General features: G+C 40.6%; 1 protein-coding gene across 1 annotated transcript in view; it reads left to right on the forward strand.

Annotated features, from left to right (window-relative positions):
- Positions 1 to 12,641, forward strand: part of TMTC4 (transmembrane O-mannosyltransferase targeting cadherins 4) — a 120,634-nt gene extending 107,993 nt beyond the window's left edge. Inside the window, exons 15-17 of the mRNA XM_007948147.2 lie at positions 1,653 to 1,765; positions 11,302 to 11,371; positions 12,493 to 12,641. Of these exons, the coding sequence (XP_007946338.1) occupies positions 1,653 to 1,765; positions 11,302 to 11,371; positions 12,493 to 12,641 (332 nt within the window). The remainder of the gene's footprint in view (positions 1 to 1,652; positions 1,766 to 11,301; positions 11,372 to 12,492) is intronic.
- Positions 12,642 to 13,544: the final 903 nt, after the last annotated feature.

The raw sequence follows: 13,544 nt of genomic DNA on the forward strand, positions 1-13,544 counted from the left end.
AAAAAAAAAAAAAAATCCATTGACCCATGTCACTTTAGTTATGTGTATTTCACTGTACATAAATTATATTTCAATAAAATGCATTAAAAAAGTCCATAGTACATTCAATATTCCTCACCAACACCACAATTCAAATGTATTAATTCTTATGCCATCTTCTTTATTCATTGAACAGCTTTCAGTGTATATGAGGCTATTAAAAATACCATGGCTTGAATCAGGCATACCTGTCTTCAAAGTGGTATCTTTGCTCTTTAACACTTTAAAAAAGCTCTAGGGGCTGAGTGAAAGCCCCTCAACCTTGGCTTCAGCTCTGCCTCCTGCTCCCGGCCCACTGGAGCTAGATGCTTTCCTTCACTCAGACAGCTGCTGGCTGCTGAGGCTGCCAAGCCCAAGGTTGACAAGTAAAAAGGCACAGTCCCGATGTTACCAAACCACACGGCAGGCCATTAATTCAAGTCCATTGAAAGTCTCAAGGTCGGGAGAGCATGGCAGGCTGCTGAACAACAACACAGCTACATGCGGGGTTCAAGCGTGCCATAATCTAGAGACCGTTCCCAAAGCTGCTGCTTATATACGGGAAGTAGACCGCATCTCTAAAGCAGTTACTCAGTGTTTGTGGTAGGTATACCATAGAGTTGATTGCCAGTCTCATCATGGAGAATAACTACCACCAGCTGCCCAACCATTCAACCAGGCCCAGCCAAGTTAACACACAGCCTTAACTACCACACTGTCCTTCTACTCAAACAATTGCCTGCTGGTCTATGTACAGATTCCTCATGAGCCCAATTAAGTGTTCTGGAATTCCCTTTCTTCATAATGTTATGTTATGTATCCCAAGGTTGCTGGAAAATCGTAGATGCCTAATAAATGTTTTTTGAATGGTTAGAAAAAAGAAAACATGTTGCAAGAAGGCAATGGGCGGTGGCAGGGAGTGCCAGTCAACTTGTCAAAAAGTTAAAAAAAAGAAAAGGAAAATCATATTTTGCATTTCTCAGAATATAAAGGAGCTCTGGTAGCATAGTGCCTAAGGCACTTGACTGCTAACCAGAAGGCTGGCGGTTCAAACCCACCAACCACTCCTCAGAAGGAAGGTTGGGCAATCTACTTCCGTAGTGATACCACCTCAGAAACCCAAGGAGGGGTCGCTATGAGTCAGGTGCGACTTGACGGCACGTAACAACAACAACAGAATTTAAAGCTAGTAAGCCATTGGAGCAATGTGAGAGAGGGCTGTACACTATTTCTAATAAAAATGTAGCATGTATACTTCAGTGTGATCAATATTGTTATTAAAGTGTTACCACAATACTCTTTATTTGCAGACTTGTTTTCTCCAGTTTTGGTATGACTGGAATCTGGAGGAAAATAAAAATTGTTTTATATGCTTTTACAGAATTTAATCAAAAGCTAGTTGTATATTATGTCAGAATCATGCTGAACTGCAGTGGTTTTATTACCAATAGGATCATATATATGAGTGTGTGTATGTGGTTGTGTGTGTATGTATGTGTGTGTACATTACATGTTATGCATTGGTTCTTTTAGGTGGTTTATTCATAATCATCGTGTATTTATGCACATAACCCCTTTTAATTGTAGAGAGAAACTACAATGTTAATGTTTTTCTTTTTCTACTTTGTACCCAGGTAATTTAGCCCAAGCTGAAGCAGCTGGGAGAGAGGCACTGGAATTAATACCTAATGATCACTCTCTTATGTTCTCGTTGGCAAACGTGCTGGGGAAATCCCAGAAATACAAGGTGTGTAAAGTTCAGTCCATTATTTCTTGCCACTAATGACAGCATCTGACAGAAGCCAAACATGTTAGTTCTACCCAGTTAAATTCAGAATTAGGCCCAAACAGTGGTAGCAGTACACCAAGGATGGCTTGGTCAGTTTGCTTCCTGGAGAAGTTGCTTAAAAGACAGATTTGCAGGTTCAAATTCAGTATCCTTTCTTATCACATTGTATCACTGTTGCTCATACAGCTGGAGAAGAGAAGCCAAAGGGAGGGACAGTGGAAAGAAGAGAACTCTTGAGAAGTCTAAGGAGTTCTGGTGGTGTAGTGGTTAAAGCATTCATCTGTTAACCAAAAGGTCGACAGTTTGAACCCACCAGCCATGCCACGGGAGAAAGATGAGGCAGTCTGCTTCCAGACTCTATGGGGCAGTTCTACTCTGTCCCAAAGGGTTGCTATGAGTCAGAGTAGACTCAATAGCAGTGGGTTTGAGTTATTGAGCAGTCTATCTCATTTTCCATACAGGGCTATGGAGGAAGATGACTTCAAGAGCAATGAGGGGCTCGGTGTAGTAGATACCTAACCCCTCACCCTGGCAAGGGGGTGTCTGACTCTGTTCCTTGTGGTTAGGCTGGAGTGCTGGGTTTGGTGCCAGTGCATTTTCTGTGCAAAGAATATAAACCAGCCCATGAAGAATGCCTGGCTGGTTCCTACGCTTCTAAGTTTTTTTTGTCTAGAGAAAGTTACAGGTAATCTATGAGGCCCTAGAGGTTTCTGACCAAAGAAAACAATGAGATATGTTTGCTGTACTCCAGTTGGGCTCCTAGGATTTGTCAGGGGTAGACTATAAATCAGAAGATGCCTAACTCCCTTAAAACAGAGAGAGAGAGCGTAACACGCAGTTGTTGTCAAGTCTGTTCTGATTCATGGCAACCCCCTGTATGTCAAGAGCAGAACTGTGCTCCATAGGGTTTTCAGGCTTAATTTTTTTACATCACCAAGCCTTTCTTCAGAGGCTCTTCTGATTTCAAACCACCAATTTTTCTGTTGGTAGCCAAGTGCTTAACTGTTTGTGCTACCCAGGTATTCCTTCTGCATATTGTATTAATGTTTCTGATACCAATGCTTCTCAAACTTTAATTTGCTATATGAGAGTCATCAAGAGAGCTTGTTAAAACATAGATGCTCTCACCACTAAAGATACAGATACACACACACACACACAGACAAGAGATACTATTTCTGGTTGAGTAAGGTCAAACAATGTACACTTTTACCATCCTGGGTATTTTTAGCATCATGGGTATCTTGACACTTAAAAAGTAAAAATAAAACAAAAAAAACCTCACTGCCATCAAGTCAATTCTGACTAATAGTGCCCCCCGTTGGGTTTCCAAAGTGGTAAATCTTATGGAAGTAGATCACCCCATCTTCCTTTCACAGAGTAGCACTAGTGTTACAGAAAACACACTTTTAGAAGCAGTGCCTTAGCCCTTTCCTGAGAGAAATATTTTACTTCAGAATCACAGACTATTATCATCTTTTGATCATCCTGAGGCTACCAACAAAGCACTATGCCTGAAGGCCGAAGAAAAAACCAAACTCACTGCCATCGAGTCAATTGCAACTTGTAGTGACCCCCATTGGGTTTCCGAGGCAGTGAATCTTTATGGAAGTAGATTGCCCAGTTTTCCTTCCATGGAGTGTCTGGTGGGTTCGAACCACCAACCTTCTGGTTAGCAGACAAATGCCTTAAGGACTATGTCACCAGAACTTCTGATGCCTGAAGGCAGTGGTTAGTTAATATTTGCCCAGTGCTCTTTACTTCTCTCCTTTTATTCAGGAGTTGTCTATCAGTATAATTTTCTGTGACAAGAATAAGATATTTGTTGCATTTCGCTCATATTTGAGTGTCAGGGCATTGAATAGTTTCACTATACATTTTAGCATTTCTAGATTTTGCTTCAGAGATGGCTTGTTGAGAGCTTTGGTTTTATTTTCTGCAGATTTATTTATGTAAGGTGAAGAGGGAGGTGAGGTCTGTGGGTTTCCTTCAGATGATCTGCCAGCCATCTGTGTTGGCCTAGGCTGGACTGAGACTGTCTTCTTCCAGTGACAAAACTATAGGGGGCCTTCTTCAAAATGTGACTTATATAATTACTATATTGATTTTTCTATCATTCCACTGTCTTTAAACTGGAATTTCTATTAAGGTGACCAACCCCGAGGTTCATTTGGCTTCCAGTTCACATTCCTCTTCTTGCCCGTGATAAAGTAGAAAATACTCTGTAAAACAGAACAGAGAGCTCAGTTTCCCATTTCTCTACACTCTATTCATCCTAATTGTCTAGGCCAGGGCACTGAGCCACAGATAAGGAAACCAAAACCAAACCAAACACACTGCCATCAAGTCGCATCCGACTCATAGTGACCCCACCTTGGGTTTCCGAGGCAGTATCACTACGGAAGTAGATTGCCCAACCTTCCTTCCGAGGAGTGGCTGGTGGATTTGAACTGCCAACCTTCTGGTTAGCAGTCAAATGCCTTAGGCACTACGCCACCAGAGCTCCCAGATAAGGAAACAGAAGATGAAAACTGAGGTAAGGAAACTTACCATGTACTCTTCAGTAGCCACCAAGAAAGGAGAACAGACTTGACTCCCCATGTCACTGAACATTTCATTCATTCAATACATTGTTTCAAATTGAGGATCTGGAATTTTAAACTTACTTATTAATTTGTTGTAATGCACAACAATTTGTTGTATTGCTATTGGCCAGCTACTTCCCTACTGCTGTTAGTTTTAGAACCGGGTGAAACGGCCTATTTCGTTGCAGAGTGCTGGGTGGGATGTTGTGGAAAAGAGTCTGTTTTAATGGGGATGGGGGCAATGTCATAGTGAATTGTAGGGGCAGGGTAAACAGAAACTCCAGCCTAGTGATCATCCAACCGGTGACAGGTGTCACTGTATACATTATACACGGGTATTGTCCATTCAACTCACTTTTGACCTAATCACTGTTTCATATTGACATTAACTTTTTATAAGTCTCGTAAGTATTTTTTATAAGTTTTATAAGTCTCCTTAAAACCAATAGCCTTCTTGATGTCAGTCTTAAGTCCTATTTTTATATCTCCCACTGCCATCTAAAGGAGCTCTGGTGGCACAGTGTCTAAGGCATTTGACTGCTATCCAGAAGGTTGGTGGTTCAAACCCACCAGCTACTCCACAGAAGGAAGTTGGGACAGTCTACTTCCGTGAAGATTTACCTCCTTGGAAACCCAATGGGGTTTGCTATGAGTCAGAACTAACTTGATGGCAGTGGGTTTTCGTGTTGCCATCTAGCATGTTGATGGCCATTCATTAAGTGCCAAGTCAATAGGGGTGAGAAATAATTGAACGTATCTCACATTTGGCTCTGAATGTTTAGGCTTTTAGAATCTGTTTTAAGACTTTATGGTACGAGAGTGAGTTATACTCATTATGTGTGCTGTTGAGTCAGTTGCAACTGATAGAGACCCTAGGTAGAACTGCTCCCTTGGGTTTCCTAGGTGGAAATCTTGGTGGGACCAGATCACCACATAGCCTCCTGTGGAGGGGCTGGTGAGTTCAAACCACCAATCTTTTGGTTACCAACCAAACACTTAACTACTGCACCAGCAGGGCTCCTTGTTTTCATTATGCTGTGTAATGATGGGATGCCTTCCTCCCCTCCTCTAGTCCCCAGCAACACTTCTGACCGAATATGCTTCTTAACCACTTCAGGCCTCAATTTATTCATCTATAAAATGGAGACAGTGATCTTCCCTACCTCCGTGACAGGGTGGTAAGAGAAAATGCACCAGAATGTAATTTGCAATTATAGTATGGTAAATAGATATGAAATAATAATTTTAGTTTAGTGGTCATTAAATGAAACCCTAAGGATCATTAAAACCTTTTAGAATTTATATTACTTCCTTGCCATTTAATTTCCCATTTGGGGTTAATGTGGTGAAGCAAGAAATATAAAAGTAATGTTTTCCAGTTCTTGAAATGTAGCCTTTCATGCTGATTTCTCTTTCTGTATTGCTAATTCTACTGACCCTATAGTTGAAGAACAATTTACATTTAGAGAGCAATTTTCTAATCTCCAGACATTGTGTCACACATCATGATTTTTTTTGCCTATCTAGATAATATGTTTTATTATTAACTTGGTATCTTTCTTGAAATAGATTTTTTTTTACCTCAGATAAATGCATTTCAAGTAGAAACATCATATCATTATTATAAATATAAGGTAACTGTGAAAATAAAATTAATTTCATGAAATCCCAGCTAGATACTGTTGCTGGCGACACTCTCTTAGCCTCAAAAGGAGATTGGCGAGTGTTAGAGGGTGTGACCTACAAAGGAGACTTTGGCCCACACTGAATCAGAAGAAAGGAAGGAAGACTGAATAGGGAGTAACTTTCTTCCTATAGGATTCATTGTTTCAACTTCATATCCAAAATTTTTTTTTTTAATTTAAAGTAAAAATAAAAGCTAGTTGCCATTGAGGCAACCCAACTCAGGCCGCCCCGTGTGTTCAGAGTAGAACTGTGTTCCACAGAGTTTTCAGTGGCTGATTTTTTGGAAGCAGATTGTCAGGGCTTTCTTCAGACGAGCGTCTGGGTGGATTCAAACCTCCAACATTCGGTTAGCAGCTGAGCACATTAACCATTGGCACCACCCCAGGACTCCCAACTTCATATCACTCATTGCCATTGAGTCGACTGACTCATAGCGACTCCACAGGACAGAGTAGAACTGCCTGTAAGGTTTCCAAGGCCATCATCTTTACAGAAGCAATGTGCTACATCTTTCTGCTGCAGAGCAGCTGGTGGCTTCATACCATCAACCTTTCAGTTGGCAGTTAAACACTTAACCACTGTGCCACCAGATCCCCTAAATCATCTAACCTGATTCAAGTAGTATACAAGGTGTCCCCTGTGAAACAGTGGTAGAGAGAACCTAACTAATGTTGAAGGCTGCTTCTGCTGTGAATGTTTCTTGCCCTGCTGATGAGCATGACTGAAATAACTACTGCCTGCCCTGTCTTCTCCAGCCAGACAAGAAACCATCAGCTGTTCATAGTTAAAAACAATTTGCAAGGCCTTTCTCTGTCCCATGTATCCCCCTAAACCTTTGTCAAAAACATGTTCAGACATGTTTGTCTAATACAGTTCAGAAAATAATATATTGTTTTCTCTTTCTGTTGATGAAAAAAAATACCACCCCTTGGACATATTTATTTATTTGTTCATTGGCATAAATCAGCACATTGCCTAGATCTTTAGGTACCCAGACACCTGCCACAGAAGATCACTTTATAAACAGTTAATTGCTTTCTTGAACAGGGCCAATAAAAACCTGATTTAATACATGGACATTTTATGGGCTCTGAATACCCACCAACATTTGTGTTCTAAAGAGGCCTCCCGTCCAGCCTTCTCCCAGAGCCCAGGTACAGGTCCACAGGCTGCCTCCTGTCCTTGCTGCTCCATTGTTATCTGAAATGGAGTGTGTCTTACTCACATTCTCCCCTTCCACACCTAACAGCTTCCTACTACAAACTACCTCAACCTCCTGACACCCTTCTTTTGTCAGTGTACTGTCAGTCTTCTTTCTTCCAAGCTGGGAAATTTTGACTCGGTTTTTCTCCCCATCGCCTCCCACATCCACTGCTTTCTGCTGGTTCTTCCTCACACCCGTTCTTTCCCAGCCATCCTCATTGTCATCTGCCCAGGGTTCAGGCTCCCCTTACCAACAGCTGCAGCCTTCTAACTAGGTGTAAGCCTCAGGCCCCTGCCCTCTCTCTGCCATTGAAAACACCACTGCCATCCTGCAAACCCTTCTCTGACTTCTCATCACCTGAATAAAGTCCAGATTCATGGCCATTTGAGAAATTAGTTGAATGAATAAATAAGAGAGTCTAGTATCCCCTAGAAACTCCTAACTTGCTTTAATCCCTAAACCAGTTATCTCTAGTTAACACTACTTAACTTGCATGTATGGGAGCATTTTTAAGAAGATTTAGGTTCCCTTGTCTTCCTATTCAGGTTTTAAATGGAAGTGTTTGAAAATCATCACAAACAGAACAGTTGCTTAATAGTCACTTCCGGTTACATAGTCCATTTGAACTGGGTCCTGAAAGTGATGTTTACTGGCATGTTGTATGTTATCCTGATGTCTATTCAGTCCCTCTTGGACTTCATTTCTGAAATAGATATTTTTTTTTTTCCTGCCAGCCCTATCTAAAAGAGTTTTCTCAGAGATACTTGCTCAAATCCTCACCCAATTTCTCTGTAGTACCCCGGGCCATCATAGTGCAAGGCAACTGGTCTGCTTGCACATTATGAAATGCCTAATCTTAAGTATGAGAAGGAAACCTAGAAAAATTCCTGTAGGTAAAGATAGAGGAAGAACTGTCACAAAACCCACAACTATGGTTGTTTAAACTTAGAGTTTGATACTGAGTTATGAATTGAATTGTTTCCCCAAAAATTATGTGTTGGAATCCTAACCTTATACTAGTGGATGTGATCCCATTTGGGAATAGGGTTTTTTGGGGGCTAGGTCAATGAGGCCATATCAGTATAAGGTATATCTTGAACCTAATCACTTTGGGGATATAAAAAGAGTAGATTAGGCACAGAGACAACCCAGCACAAACTGGGGAAGATGAAAGTGTGTGTGAGGATTGCCAAGGAGTTACAGAAGCTGTCTTCCACCAGAGTCGACAGAAGAGAGAGTTGGTGCCCTGAATTCAGACTTCTAACCTCCTGAACTGTAAGAAGATAAATTCCTGTTCTTTAAAGCCACCCACTTATGATATTTATGTTACTGCAACACTCGGAAACTGAGAGCATTTAAAAGGTGTCATAGGAATTAAATGTAGAGGAAGTGAATCGCTACCCCGTGCATTAGTCAGAACAGGTTAGGCATCTTTATTTCTTGGCATTATGGTAGAAAGGGTCCATCCATTTAGCAAAAGCTCAAGTAAGAGAAAACTTTGCCCTGCTTCTTAGTGACCTAATTGGAAGCATGTACTGTTTTGAGGAAATGTAAGTCTATGCAAGAATCAGTCCACGTCCATCAGGAGAATTTGGTCATGGTCATAGACAGTGCTGTGACAGCACAGATGACAGGTGGCCATCCTTCTCATTCTCTCTACTCATTCTTTCCAGCTGAATGGGCTGCTCTTGGTTTGCCGAGGTTGTTGTGGGTTTGTGTGGAGATTAAATAGGCCTCTAACTCCTATCTTGAAAGCCCTGGAAATGAATTCATTGATGCTTACTGAAAATGACATTTTCACAGATATCCCCAACAACCCAGCCCTTTCCTGTTCTTTTGACCTCCTCTCATCCTTCCTTACACCCTACACTGATCTACTTGCCTTGTTGTTGTTAGCTGTCATCAGATCAAGTCAACTCTCAACTCGTAACAACCCCATGCATAACAGAATAAAACACTCCCAGATCTGTGTCATCCTCATGATTGGTTGCAGATCAGATCATTGTGATCCATAGGGTGTCAATTGGCTTGTGCTCAGAAATTCATCATCAGGTGTATCTTCCTAGTCTGTCTCAGTCTGAAAGCTCTGTAAAACCTGTTCACCATCATGGCAACACACAAGCCTCCACTGACAGATAGGTGGTGGCTGCAAAGGAGGTGATTTGGCTGGCAATTGAACCCAGGTCTCCTGCATGGAAGGTGAGCATTCTACCACTGAACCAACAGTGCTGTCCTCAAGAATTATTTTATTTGTAGTTGGACCTGTGGGCTCGAGACGGTGGTCACAGGGGACATCAAGCTCAATTGGCATAACATACTACACAAAAACATTGTTCTACATCCTACTTTAGTAAATAGCAACTAGAATCTTAAAAGCTTGCAAGTGGCTATCTACATGCAACAATGGTTCTCTCCTCATCCAGAGCAAAAAAGAATGAAGAAAACCAAATACACATGGAAACAATTAGTCCAAGCGACTGGTATACCTTGTATACTGGTATACCTCAGCCCCTCAGCTGGGTCTGGAATGGAACCCACTCCTTTGGCTTCCAGCCAAACAAAAGACAGGCATATGAGCTGAACATTTACATTAGGTAGCTACACTCCTTGGAGAGATCAATCATGAGAGAATAGAAGAGCTGTGTATGCACTGGAAGGCATCTAGGGGGCAGGATTGAATGGGAGGGAAGGACACAGGGAAGAGGTCCCTGGAGGAAGGCATCTAGGGGGCAGGATTGAATGGGAGGGAGGAAGTGGGAGGGGAGCTGTTGCATTGTGGGAAATCACAGTCAATGTCATGAGACAAAGTGTATGTGAGCTGCTGTATAGAAAGTGAATTTGCTCTGTAAACTTTCGCCCAAATCACAACTTAAAAAAAAAAAAAAATTACTTGCTTAAAGTTTCATTATTTCAACCATTTCAGGGAGGCAGGTGGTAGAACTCATTAGCATGTTCATCCTATCTCTGTGTGGTAGTTAAGTTTGTGTGTCAACTTGGCTGGGCCTGGTTGAGAGGCTGGGCAGCTGGATGCCCCATGATGAGACTGGTAATCAACTCCATGGAGGAATCTACTGTGAGCAGCTGAGTAGCTGCTTTAGGGATGTGGTCTGCTTCCTGAATATAAGGAGAAACCTTGGGGAATGGTCTCTAGCTTATGACATGCTTCAACCCTGCTTGTAGCCATGTCGTTGTTCAGCAGCCTGCCATACTCTGTCAACCTTGGGACTTAAATAAACTTGAATTAATGGCCTGCCATGTGGTTTGGTAACATCAGGACTGGGCCCTTTTACTTGTCAACCTTGTTCTTGTCAGTCTCAGCAGCCAGCAGCTGTCTGAGTGAAGAAAAGCCTCTAGCTCCAGTGGGCCAGGAGCAGGAGGCAGAGCCCAAGATTGAGGGGCTTTTACGCAGTCCCCAGAGCCTGGCACTTTGAACTTCAACTTAAAGACTCCAAATTGTAAGAAAACTCCTGTTTGTTAAGGCCATCCCATTTGTGGTATATATTCCTCTCAGAGTGGCACTAGGTAACCAGAACACTCTGCTATTGCCATTACTTTCTGTTGGCTCTCATCTGTTTATTACTGCCCTCTGTCACCTTTGCCCTGTCACATACTCCTCTGCTAGCCTTTTGGAGCATCTTCTCAACAGTGCAGAATTCTGCTAGGCCTCTTGAGTGTTTCTGGGAGAGGAATAAAACCAAGCCAGTTGCCATCCAGTTGATTCTGACTCATGGCGAGCCCCATGTATGTCTGTGTAGAGCTGTACTTCATAAGGTTTTCGAGGTCATGACCTTTCATAAGCAGACCATAAGGCCTCTCTTCAGAGGTCCTCTGGGTGAATTTGAACCAACAACCTTTTGGCTAATAGTTGAGTGTGTAGCTGTTTGCACTACCCAGGGACTCCAAGAGAAAAATAAAGTACAAATAAGGATGTTGAAAGTTTAAAAAACCATAGGCCACAAAACTGAACCATGTTTGTATCATGTATAATACTTTTTTTTTTTATGTATTTCACTTTTTAGGAGTCTGAAGCTTTATTCCTCAAGGCAATTAAAGCTAATCCAAACGCTGCAAGTTACCATGGTAATTTGGGTAAGGAGATTTTTCTGCTTGAATCATACTGAGCTTCTATGTTACTTTAATGAAATTAATGCATTCCTATAAAAATCAATGTTTGGAGAGTGATTTTTCAAAATCTACCCTGTACTGTCCTCTATAATTTTTTAATTACCGCAATAAAGGTAGCTAAATAATAGTTACATTTACAAATATTATTGCATGACCAGAACAATCCCAAAATTCTTTGCTCAATTGCTCACATTTTTACGATTAAAACTTTGTGTGAAGGATCCTTTGGAAGTTTTCAGTCCCGCTTATCTCCTTCTCCCTCCTTCTTCCATAATGGACCATCCTGTTCTAGGCTGTTCTCTCTGCTCTCTTATTTTCTCTTCTGCTTTAGCTAAAGATGCACTTATGATTCTTGTTCCCTAGAATCCCTTTGTTCTAATTTTTACATCTTAATATTTAATATTTTTAGAGCAGAACATGTGGATTTTTACTATCCTCAGTCATGTGGATTTTTTTTTACCAAATCTGGTCCCAGTGGACACTGTAGCCTCTCATCACAAGCCACAAAGCATCAACAGTTGCTGTTTTGCCCTTGTAGAAAGTCAGTTTTACTTATAAAATCACTATAGCAATCAGAGGCCTGAAATTCTAATAATTAGATTTATTTTAACCATCATTTTATGGCCAGGTCTTGATGTTAGGGCCCTCGTTTCCAGCTGGCAGCAGACAAGTGTTTCCAAAAGGTGTAGAGAAATCTTTACTTAAGGTAAACAGGCTGGACTTTCAGATAGCCAGGGCTCTAAGCAGTGCCTGGAGGCCAGCCATATCTGGCTACGCATCCTGGGAAATGCATGGCAGCCTGAAGACATTGAATGCACAGTTCTTTTTACTTCTTTATGTAATTTACTGCAGGCAGATGTATCATATCTATTGATATAAAGAAGCCCAGGTGGTGGCTAGAGAGGCCAATCACCAGGGAGTGTGATTACAATAAATAAAGTTTGTGGTACAAACAATATTTTCTTAAACAATGATTTTTGAAAACTGTTTGCAAAGGTTCTGTCATACTTCTTTGTACAAATGATTGGGGATACTGCAAGTTATTCAGAAGCATTTCCAATGAAATTCATCTCTTGCTATTTCAGCTGTGCTTTATCATCGCTGGGGACATCTAGACTTAGCCAAAAAACACTATGAAATCTCTCTGCAACTTGACCCCACTGCACCAGGAACTAAGGAGAATTATGGTCTTCTAAGAAGAAAGCTAGAGCAATTGCAAAAGAAAGATGTCTGATCCTTGTTTCCTCTTTTTTTTTTTTTTTTTAAATTATGTGTGTGTGAGTGCATGAGGCATATCATTAATATTATCTGGTTACATTTAACCATTTAAAAGGCCTACACATCTTGTTTATTTTATCCCGGGGTTTTTTTTTTTTGTCCTCCTTAATGGGGGATGGAAAAAAACATGCAAAAGATTATAGCACCAGCAATATACTCTTGAATGCTTGATGTGGTTTTTGCATTGAAAATGTATTTTTTCAAACAACTCAAGTATATATGCTAAACCTCCAAGAATGAAGGCTTTTGTAATTAAAAAGAGAAAAAGTTATCTTGAGCAACTTTTAGTAAAATTCAACCTGCATTTGGGATGTGTGAACGTTGTTGTGTATAGACTAGCACTATTAAACTTCTGTTGTAGCCAAGAAATGACAAACTGACAATTTATATCAATGTCAAATGTGTCTGTATATTAGAATTTTTATTTAACAACCAGAAAGAATAAATTAAGATTTTGTTTTAATTCTTTTTTAAAAAACAATATACTATGAACTTCATTTGTAAAGAAATATTTATTTGTATTTTTATGTTTTGAACGCAGCAAATAACTAAATGAAGAATGAAAATTTTAACATCTAAGATATCTATACATACTTTTCCCTCTTTAAGAAGAAATTGACTTCTGCATTTTTTTTTTTTTTTTGTATTCTCCAACTTGTGCAATTTCAGTTTAGAGGGAATCATACAGTATTCTACATAAATTGTCACTATCAGAAGAAAATTCAAGCCCTGCTTTAGGCAAAAGCAGCCAACTTGATGTCTTAGTTTTTATTCTGTCCAGCATTAAGAGGGCTACATATCTATGTGAGTTGCTTTTTAATGTTTTTAACTGTAAGGCAGTTTTCCATTTCGCTTGAAG

The sequence above is a fragment of the Orycteropus afer genome, unplaced genomic scaffold (genome assembly GCF_000298275.1).
Source record: "Orycteropus afer afer isolate SDZICR_OR568_19922 unplaced genomic scaffold, OryAfe1.0 scaffold00206, whole genome shotgun sequence".
NCBI classification, from domain to species: domain Eukaryota; kingdom Metazoa; phylum Chordata; class Mammalia; order Tubulidentata; family Orycteropodidae; genus Orycteropus; species Orycteropus afer.